At 36.2% G+C, this 11,443-nt stretch overlaps 1 protein-coding gene across 3 annotated transcripts in view; it reads left to right on the forward strand.

Moving 5' to 3' along the window:
• Positions 1-10,241, forward strand: part of LRRTM4 (leucine rich repeat transmembrane neuronal 4) — a 775,458-nt gene extending 765,217 nt beyond the window's left edge. For all 3 annotated transcript variants that reach the window (XM_063695748.1, XM_063695749.1, XM_063695747.1), the window contains one exon: positions 8,525-10,241. In XM_063695748.1, the coding sequence (XP_063551818.1) occupies positions 8,525-8,746 (222 nt within the window). In that variant the 3' untranslated portion in view covers positions 8,747-10,241. The remainder of the gene's footprint in view (positions 1-8,524) is intronic.
• The last annotated feature ends 1,202 nt before the right edge of the window (positions 10,242-11,443 follow it).

Consider the following 11,443-nt stretch of genomic DNA (forward strand, 5'->3'; position numbering starts at 1 on the left):
ATGGCTAGTACCTCATTCATTAACTTAATCAACTCTCTGGGCACCTCATAGACAACAAATCCTGGTAGGACAGCAATAAAGATGGAAGTGGATGTTTTGTTCTCTTATCCCCTGACTGACTTAAAAGTTAAAATTTGGATAACTGTTGAGTACACAAATAGTACATGTTCCCACCTCTAAATAACAACAGGACAAGACAAACAAATGCTATAGAGAAATTTTTGTCAAAATGAAAGTTTAAAATTGTCCCAATAGTCCAATCAGTGTAAAAAACCAACATCTAGTGTGTTGAGTATTGTACATTTTACATGCTCAATCTGCTATACACATTTTAGCCCATAAGAAAAGAAATGGAAATGAGGCATCAATTTCCACCACTGTCTTCTTGTTTTCCTTTTAAGATTTTCTAAAATAAATGTTAATAAATTTAATGAATTATTCCATAAATTAGATTATTTTTTAGATTATTTATTCCATCTTCAAAACAAAATAAAGAAAGGGTATGATTATTGTTTTTTCATTCAACAAATATCTAAGTATCTGAGCAATGTTTTAGATGAGGGAGTTCAATGAGAATATATTTTAAATTGTTTCTATTTTCATTCATTTTTAGTAAATCTTGCCTTCCTCGTCTTCTTTCGAATTCTTGAATTGTTCTTATTTCTGGAGATTTTTCTCTATTATAGCTTCTCTTTAGGGAGGGAGGTTTTTGTGTATATCAAATATTAGGAGCTCAGAGATTGCATAGGCCTCTATTTAAAGAGAGGTTTGGTTTGATGAATGAACCAGTTGACTATGACATTGGGGAAAGAAAAAACTGCTACAGGTGAAGGCAGATGAACAAGAAATAAAACAGTACGGAGAGAGATTTTGTTTTAGGAAGTCACTTGAAGAATTACCTTCTTTAAATATGATGATAGAACAAATCAAACTCTTTTAAATTGTTCAAAGAGGTTTATTCTAATTCAATATGAGAGAGCACAGCCTGGAGAAAAGATAAACCCAAGAAGCCTTGAGTAAGTGGTCACTAGGCAGTCAGAATGCAACTCTGTTTTATACAATTTAGGGAAGCAAACGTTACAGGCAAACTCATGAATCAGTACGTGGAGGTCGTTCATTGGTTTGGCCCAAAAAAGTCAGAATATATGGAAGACGGGGCTTACAGGTCGTAGGTGGATTCAGAGATTCTTTAATTTGCAAATGATTGAAGGAACAAAGCTATGTCTAAAAACTTGAAGTTCATAAAAAGGAATGTTTAAGTTAAGATAAAGAAGTCTACCAATTATCATGTGATACTGTGCTAGAGTCAGGCTGTGAGAGCAAACCACAGCATACTGAGTCAAAATGATCTGTAGGGGTGCATGACTTAATCCTTGCCTGGCATGGCCTTAGGTCTTGCCTATAATTTGGTATCTTATTGCCACAAAGCATCTGCTCTTTCAGTCTTATTATAGCTTTTTTAACATTAATGCTGGTCATTTGTGTTTAAACTTCCCCAGGGAGTGGGTATAATGAGGCATGTCTGACCTCCTGTTTTGCCATGGCCAGGAACTCAGTTTTTTCTAGGTCCCCTGGGCCAAAAGAGGGTCTGTTCAGTCAGTTTGGAGGGCTTAGTTTAATTTTAGTTTACAAATAGAATGTGAGTTTCTGGGTTCAGATATGCCCTTGCTTTCCTTAGTATTCTATAACGTGAACCCTGTGAGTAAGGCTGAGGCTCCTTTTCTTCCTATAACTCCAGTGCTCTCTCTCATTTTACACAGGTTCAGGGAACTGCTCAAAACTCTGCATTTTTCTCCTTCTTTACCAGCCCTGGATACACCATGCTAGTGAGAGATTCATAGTTTTGCAAATAATTTTTCTCCAGTTTTTTCTATAGCTGCATCGAACAATATACTAGAACATTTTTTGTTTAGTATATTGTCCTCTCTGTCTTGCAGAAGTTTCTAAGAGTTTTGGTTTGGTGATGAAAAAAGAAACACGAAAAAACTAAAAACACTTCATTTTACAAAACACTGGGATGGGAAATTGGAGTTAGTAATCACAGATCAGGACTCAAATTTCCATCTTAATACAGAACAGTTAACTTTTGAGCTTAAGGTCCTTTCTCAAAATAGTGTTGTAAAATAAGTTTTCTAGTCATCAGAATAATCAATTTTTAGTTGTCTGGGAGCTGTCTTATCTTTGCAAAACTTCCTCCCCATGACCAGAACTGAGAAGTTGATTCAACTTAATCTATATAAATATTGAACATTGTAAGTATAGTAAAATGGTCAGGGATAGACTACTAAGATAAAATAATCAAGATCTTTTCATATATTAATGAAAGTGGTACCAGGGACCACATGATATAGTCCTTTTTGGTAATGGAAGCTGCTCTATTGGTTTTACTGTATAACAAATCACACCAAAACTGATTGGCTTACAACAGAAAACATATATTTGAGTCTGTGGAGGTTGGCAATATGAGCTAGGCTTAGCTGAGCAATTCTGCATATCTAGGGTCTTTTGCGGACTTTGCTGTTGTGCACATGTGCTTGTGATGAGCTCCCGTGAGTGCTGCAGAGACTGGCTGGTCTAAGATGCCAGTCATTCCACATAGCCTCCATCCTCTGGCAAAATAATCTAAGCAGGTTCACAGGGTAATGGCTAGATAGGTTAGGCTCCTGGAACTCACATAATGTCACTGTCACTGTGTTATAGTGGTCAAGAGAAGTTACAAGGCCAGCCTGTATTCTAGGCAAAGGAAAGTAGACACCTCACCTATTGGTGAGGGGTGCTAGAAATAACTGTAGCCATAATGTAATCTACCATGAGTGGAATACGTAAAACTTGGGAGCTTTCACACTTACATATCTGTCAGGTGCAGGAAGCCATTTGGCAGCCAGGATATGAAGATAACATGCTGAAACTATCAGGCATGCTTGATTGACAGGACCCTGACAGGACGCTGATGACACTGTGTTCCTAGGTTCAGTTGTTCCTAATACTCAGTGCTATCTTTGCTCATCCTTTAGTTTAGCCATTATATCCTTTCTTGTATTCTATGAGCCAATTAAATTTCCCCTTTGTCTAAGTTAAATGAGTTGAGGTTCTATCAGTTTAATAAAAGTTCTTGAAAAAAACCAGTACCCAAACTTGTTTACATGTACTTATTCCTTGTCCATTCTTTTCACATACTAATATAGCCAGTAGAATAACAGCTAAGTTATATATTCATTTAGCTATGGACATTCATTTTAAAATTAATTTTACTTTCAATAAGTGAAGTGTCTATCTTCATTAAGCAATTCAACTGCATTGAATTCTTTATCTGGATTTATATAGTGGTACTTTTTAAATGCCCTGAGTAGTTAGACACTATCCTTTAATTCTGAAAATCAGAGACGAAATGTCATTTAGAAAATTGAAAATCAACTTTTTATGACTTCAATTGAAAGAACTCATGCTGAAATGTCAACAATGTTCATGAAAAGTTAATAAATAAGACCAATGATAGTCCATGGTAATTTTAAAATGATCCGACTCTTAAACGACTTACAACTAATGCTAATACGTTTGAGAAAAGAGGGTCACAATATTGGAATTTCATGCTCATAACAAAACTGAACTTCAAAGGCCTTTCACAATCATATATATCAAGAGTCCATTTCACATTGCTCTCACACTTACTATACAGACATGTGCATTTCTCACTTTAAATATAATTATGGTAGATGTAGAATTATGGGATCTGAATCAATTTTCAGATTGTGAAACTCCACATAGTCCTCTATAATTACCCTGCCTCCCAACATTGAAAAATACGCTCTCTCCCTAACTTCTCTTTTTGAATTACTAACACTATGAACCCCTATAATTGAAAAAAATGTGTCACTTTTAACTTCTTCATTGTATTTGAAGAAAAAAATACTAGAGCCGAACAATAAATGATGTTTTTAGAAAACCAGAACATACACAAAAGTTTCTTAGCTTCTTAGCACAGAAAATAGGACTGAAGGGCTTGTTAATGAGCCAATCTATGAGCCATCACGTGCTAGCATCTCTCTAAATGGAAACTGTAAGACAAAAGACATGTCACCTTTCAAGAAAGACACTGTCAGTGTTGAGTAAAACCAGAGTGTGACTATGGCCCTTCAGTGTATTCCTTCTTTGTTCAGTATCAGGGAATACTTTCAGCATCTTCTGAAATTTATAGAGGTCAATGAGTTGTCATTATTATCCCTATTTTCAGAGGAGTTACTTGAAACTCAGGAGGATTAAAGTGACTTATAATTAGTCATAATGGTTCCTCCCTTTCACAACCCACTTCAGATTTAAACTATTCCTGAATGAAAGAACAATTTAATGTGATTTATGTTAAAGTGCTCATATACTTCACAGTAGCAAACAGCAGAATTTCAGAATAGTAGAATATATTTCTCTATGTGATTTTTAAATTCTATGCTCCACATCCATTATCTGTAAATAAAGTGCAGCTTCCAATGCAGTCAATGAGCAGTCAAGTGTTCTAACGAGGACATCTTTAAATAGTGTTGCTCTGCTGTGCTATAGAGTGGAGCTCATCAGAGAGCTGATGGAACACAGAACCATTTGGAGAGGCTCTGAGAACACATTTACAAAAATACCAAATCTGAATTAAGCAAAACTTAAGAATACTTTGTTTTGACTACTGGAAAGGAAACAATGACACACACAGGGACCCAGGTGGTTAATGTACTGTACACTATTACTGTAAAGTACAAGACCTCAGCCCCTAAGCTCCTCAGAAACCACAAATTCAGTTGATTACATAGTGCCCTATAGAATAGACTTGAAGAGTAAAAGAGCAAACATTTCAGATACTCTTTCAAAGCTTGCCAATGCACTTGGCTTTTGAATTCTTGCTATTGGTCTGCTGTGCAGGAGGGAACTTTACAATGGTTTTTACTCTCCAAGAGGTTTTAAGCCTGCCTCAATTACAATAGAGAAAACGACATGAGCCCTTTTTTAAGTGCTGTAAAAAAATAAACTGCAATTGTAATAGCAAAACAAATTTTCTCAGTTCAGAAATGGTTTAATATGTAAACCTAAAGCTTTGCAGTTAATGCAGGTCCCTTGACTTTTAAGTCAACTTAATTCGAAGACAAATACCATGATTTCTTAGCTATGAAATTGTTCTCTCCCACTATAGTTTAAATTAAAAGGCTTTAAGTAAACATTGCAAATTCAACAATGTTCACTTATGAGCTACTTATTTTCATCTGTAGATTCACCTGGTTGTGCAAAAAGATCCCTAAGGCCCTGATTTCATCTCACATTCACTGTTCTATACATGTTTGTGAATTCAAGTATCTCTTCTTTGTGAAGACCATTGACAGAGCTACAAGACGGTGAACAAAACCACAACCCATGTTTAATGTTCACGTTGATGTCTTTTAGTAATTTGGCTAATTTGTAGAAAATTAGTCATTTATTTAAGTTAAAGTGTAGAATAAATGTTCTATAATCAGTGAATGTTGTTTCCATTTGGAAATAATTTGCTGAATTTTTATGTGATTTTCAAGTTATGTTACTTCACCAGTTAACAAGAGAGTATGAATGGGCTGTATTACTCTTAGGAAATCCCTTTTGAAAGCATTCTCCCCGCTGAAATGTCAGCACAAAGTGTCTTCTTACATTTCGATGCTTTCTTGGAGTATAAGTGACCCATGGCACCAATCCCACATATCTCCAGGAATCTGACACCCTGAAAAATCCTATGAGGTTTCCTAAAATAGGTCCCGCTGGCAAACATTTTATGTCTCAACCTGTACTGATTGAAAGAGGTCTCATTGAATAAGAAATAATAAAAACAAAACAAAACAATAGACTTGGGGTGAGGGAGATTAGAGCTAACTTTTATTTAGTATCTAGTAATTCAGCCATGTCACTTTACAGTCTGTTCCTAGCTCTCTCTGTCAGCAAAGAAATTAAGGTCCAATTTTTAAAATATCACTTAATCAATCACAACTCTGACCTAGTATGTATTTTTTGCAATTCTCCTTTTTACAGAATAGAATGGCATATTCAAGATTTTATCAATAGCTTGTTTGATGAGAAATACTCTTGTTACTATTTTGTAAAAGACTTCCTGAAAATAGTTTTTACCTTCCTTTAGAGGTAAAACAACAACAAATCAGAAACAAAGCATTACATATTGATTTAATTTTCCAACTCATTGTGAAAAACAGTGAATTATACAAGTTAATAGAAGTGAATAGTAAAAACAGAATGGGAATTTATCTAGGCTATTGCCAGTCACTGTAAAATAAATTGTAATCTGAATATGTGCTCTGATCAAGTATTTTTTCAAAAACATGGTCTACCATGATTCCCAATTTTCAAACTTCAAAATGTGTCCCAGTACACACATTGATATGCACATACATAAATTTAAAACAAAACTCTTATGAACAACTTATCTTTATACTCTGATACTTTCTATTCTAGCTAATTTAATTTTTTAAATGCTTATTTGGATTCACAAAATTGATTTCATAACCTACTAATGAGTTGCATTTGCGCATAGAAAACATTGCTTTAATCTAAGTCTTAAAAACTGTGAGGAGGTGACTTTCCCCTTAATAAGCAGAGAGGTGTTAAAAACATAACTCTCATAAGAATAGAGAGTGAATTTGTGTCAACGTTGTATTAATCACATTAATAAAAATACCAGCAAGAAAATACTAGAGCTAGTTTTAAGAGCATTTGAGGAACTTGCATAGTAAACAGACGAATGACTTCTAAAAATAAGTTTGCTGAATTATATTTAAGACTGGTTAACTCCCTGCAGTATAGGGAGCCATAAGACCTCTGGTGGTTAACTCTAGTAAATTATAAAATCAAAACAACTTCATTTCTGCACTTTTAGATACAAAAGGATTCAAACATAGTCCGGTCAGGAGACTGACAAAATATCAGTTATTTTAAGAAAGAAATTTTAGAAAGAATGCTAACTGGATATAGAGTTATTAACCAAGTTTAGGCAAAGGCTAAGATATTGCTGTGGTATCACAGAAACAGCAATGTTAGGAAGTAGCTACCACCCCTACAACTTACAGGGCTGAGGGAACAAAAGGAAGATCATTAAGACTTGAAAGCTTGGAGGAGAAGCTTTGTGGTGATGAACCTCAAATCTCTCTGGTGCTAGTGCTGGTGTCTCTGAGGAGGGCTTGATGAGATCAAATGTTGGATATACTGCAAATGCTGGAAATACTACAAAGAGGCAGCACCTGCTGCTGTGGGAATAAATTGATACAGCCAGAATGAAGACATGCCATTAGGATAAATTCCTGGAGCAGGAAGAAACAAAACAGGAAACCAACAATGGGAGCAATTCCCTCTCCCTGCCAAGTCTTACCATCTCCCTCCACTGGCAAAGCCTAGCAGGAAACCACAAATAAAACAGATATGTGGTTTGCAAAGTCCAAACCTCAGCATCCTAAAAGCAACCACAGAAGGGAACTTAGAGCTGAGAGTCAATAGTTTAAAACCTGCCACAACATCTAACCTTACAGGGCAATGGAGCCTTTGTACTTTTCTCATCTGTGGATTGTTCATCAAGAGTGTCAAATTGTAACTCGCAAGTATGAGAAATATTCTAGCATGAGAACAACAAGTAAGCAGGTATCATTTGCTTTTTCCTAAATTTGGAATATATTTATCTTTATCAGAAATTTATGGCTTAATTAAAAGCTCCACCAAAATTCAAAATTATTATAACTGATATTTTCTGCTTTTTATATTAAATGAATTTCTGCAGACCATTATTCAGGTCTATTACACCAACATTAGACACATATTTGGCTTGTTACCTTGAAAACCAGTAATAACATTACATATTATGAACATAAAGATGTGCCTTCTCCCATGATTCCAGAGTTCTTTGGTCCAGTATTGATATATGATAGAGTGTTAGAATTAATCTATGGGAAATTGTGGTTATTTTTTAAAACTAAATAAAAGTTACACATGATGATAGTAAAGATTTCAATTGTGTATAGGTATCAAATAAAAAGTTACATATATGTTTATATATATAAATAAAAGTGTAAATATATTTATTTACACAAAACAGATCATACCATACATTCTTTTGCACCTTATTTTTCTACTTAGTACCATATCTTGCCGTATTACAACAGATAGATCCTCCCCTATATTGTTAAGATCTACATTCAAATGTAGGATCTACATAATCAATTTTAAAATTCCCTGGGCATTTAGGTTGTTTCTAACTTTCTGTTATTGCAATGGCTAGCTAGCTAGCTAGAGCAATGAAAAGTTGACAGATACTGTTTTATGTACAAAGTCTATACACATAATATGCTGACAAAACAATATTGAGTTAAACAGTAATCATCATTTTGTTAATGTTTATTTGTAGTTGAATTTGTAGCTGATGACTTGAAACAGCATGAAAGAGAAAAATACAACCTGATGAGTGCTGCCCTATCTTTCCAAAGCAATTTTATAATCAACCCATCTTTCTATTTCTCATATCCAGATGCCACACCACATGAAGCCCTTGCCATATTACAGCTATGACCAGCCTGTGATCGGGTACTGCCAGGCCCACCAGCCACTCCATGTCACCAAGGGCTATGAGACAGTGTCTCCAGAGCAGGACGAAAGCCCCGGCCTGGAGCTGGGCCGAGACCACAGCTTCATCGCCACCATCGCCAGGTCGGCAGCACCGGCCATCTACCTTGAGAGAATTGCAAACTAACGCTGAAGCCAACTCCTCACTAGGGAGCTCCATGGGGGGAGGGAGGGCCTTCATCTTAAAGGAGAATGGGTGTCCACAATCGCGCAATCGAGCAAGCTCATCGTTCCTGTTAAAACATTTATGGCATAGAGAAAAGAAAAAGAAAAAAAAAAACTGCTTGAAGAGGGCAGCGAATGCACCTGCAGCATTACCGGGAGGACTGCAGAACTTTCTTTGCTTTAAAACATAAAACAAACAAAAATACTCCCGGATGTAAATAGTAAGAGTGTCAAGTTCTTATAAAAATAGATTTCACCCTAGCTACATATAGGTTTGTTTGTATATTTGATTTTTCTACACTGCATGGTTCCTGGGCTGGAGAACCACAGGGGAGCAAATAAACAGGGGTGGGTGGGAAGCTAGGGAAACAACCGTTTTCCTCTTTAGGTGTGTGTAACTCTCACAGATTTTATTTAAATTGCTTTCATTTATTTTTTCTTTAAAAATGCTCTTTATTCTAGTTTTGTTTAATTTTTTTCTTTCCTGGTCAAGTTTCTAATACAAAACATGAGCATTAAAGCTTATGTTGTACCAAAAGAAAATGTGCTTTACCACGGACCACAGAGAAAGTTGACCACAAAGTTTGACAAAACTACTGGAAAACCCAATAAGTCTGGGTGAATGACCCTTCATGACAAATGCCATATATGGTACATGATAGAAGGAATTTTGTTTTGTCCCATTGGCAGCCCTCACTGTGTAGGATGTCTGAGAGAGCCATGAAGATCTCCGAATGAGAAGACCAGCAGAATCATTCTCATGTGGACTAAGGCTATAAGAGAGACATGACCATGGGCTCAATGAATGAAACTGCCAAGCTGACAAATTTCTAAACACAAGATAATGTGTAACATTGCTTTTTAAATTAATTATCAATTAGCTTTTGTGTAGTTTTTATCAATAAAAGAAAAAATATTGAAAAATAAATATATTATTTTGTGGTTGGTATACCACAGCCCATCTAATGCTGAGTGCTTTATCTGTATATTGTGGAATGCTTCTAGTCTGTATCAGGGTAGTTCAATAAGAATCAGTTGGTATCTATCAAGTGTGTTCTGTGTGTTCCATGGTCAGATAGGAAGGCCCTGTGAAGTGTAGAAAAGGAATATGAGATGTGGTTTATGCCTGGTATGGTTTGTCTGTGTCCTTACCCAAATCTCATCTTTAATTGTAGTTCCCATAATCCCCACATGTTGTGGGAGGGACCCAGTGGGAGGTAACTGAATCATGGGGGTGGTTACCTCTGTGCTGTTCTGGTGACAGTGAGTAAGTTCTCACAAGGTCTGATGGTTTTATAAGGGGCTTCCCCCTTAGCTCAGTTCTCATACTTCTCCTTGCTCCAGCCATGTGAAGAAGGATGTGTTTGCTTCCCTTTCTGCCATGATTGTAAGTTTCCTGAGGCCTCCCCAGCCATGCTGAACTGTGAGTCAATTAAAATTCTTTTCTTTATAAATTACACAGTCTTGGGTATGCCTTTATTAGCAGCATGAGAATGGACTAATACATGCCCCAATACACTTCACAATTATTTTCAGAGCTATGTGACCTTACTCTAATAAAATTATATAATAATATGAGAAAAAGTAAGTATCCGTGGAAGGGTTAGAGGTTGTCAGACCTTATAGAAGTGAAAGAACTGTGTGGAAATTGGTTACTAACTAGGAAGATGGATAGCATCACCCATTTTTTTTAACAAAGGAGATCACTGCGTGCACATCAGTTGAGACATTTTCTCTCAACTTCTTTCATGTTGTAATGCTACATCTTAGCAATTCTCTAACTGTGGACATTCTCCTGATGTGTCCACTGGTATAATTTGCCTAGTTTTATTTTTAAAATGAAATTGTACTACAAAATTTATGTCACGCTTTATTTGGACAAGTTTCATGTTTTAAGGCATGCTTACTTATAGTGGCCCTGCTGAGTGTTCCAGAACCAAGTTAATAGCTGCCATCCATTTAATTCCAAATTCTGCTGAATTAATAAAAGAGCCTTGTAAATACCAACACATCACAGCAAACTAACTGAACATGTTTTGTTTTTTCTCCCTCAAAGAAGTAAGTTCTGTTTTACTACCACTTTAAACAAAGCTTGAAGTTAAATTCTATCCCAAATGATACACATAGTATGTCCCATTAAAGCAAAATTCAATTAAGGAAAGTTTTTTTCATGTTGGAACACAGGGCTATTGCTGTTGAATTCTGTTATCTTTCCTCTTAATATTATATTCTGGGTTACATGTGTTTTCTTTTTTTTCTTTTTTTCTTTTTTTTTTTTTTTTTGAGACGGAGTCTCGCTCTGTCGCCCAGGCTGGAGTGCAGTGGCGCGATCTCGGCTCACTGCAAGCTCCACCTCCCGGGTTCACGCCTTTCTCCTGCCTCAGCCTCCCGAGTAGCTGGGACTACAGGCGCCCGCCACCACGCCCGGCTAATTTTTTGTATTTTTAGTAGAGACGGGGTTTCACCGTGTTAGCCAGGATGGTCTCGATCTCCTGACCTTGTGATCCACCCGCCTCGGCCTCCCAAAGTGCTGGGATTACAGGCTTGAGCCACCGCGCCCGGCTACATGTGTTTTCTTAACCATTCAAGTAGAATCAATTTACTATAAGTTTAAAAATTAAAGATAATTCTTTGGCATTGTGATTTTGTTTTCAGAAAC

The sequence above is a fragment of the Gorilla gorilla genome, chromosome 12 (genome assembly GCF_029281585.2).
Source record: "Gorilla gorilla gorilla isolate KB3781 chromosome 12, NHGRI_mGorGor1-v2.1_pri, whole genome shotgun sequence".
Classification (NCBI taxonomy): domain Eukaryota; kingdom Metazoa; phylum Chordata; class Mammalia; order Primates; family Hominidae; genus Gorilla; species Gorilla gorilla.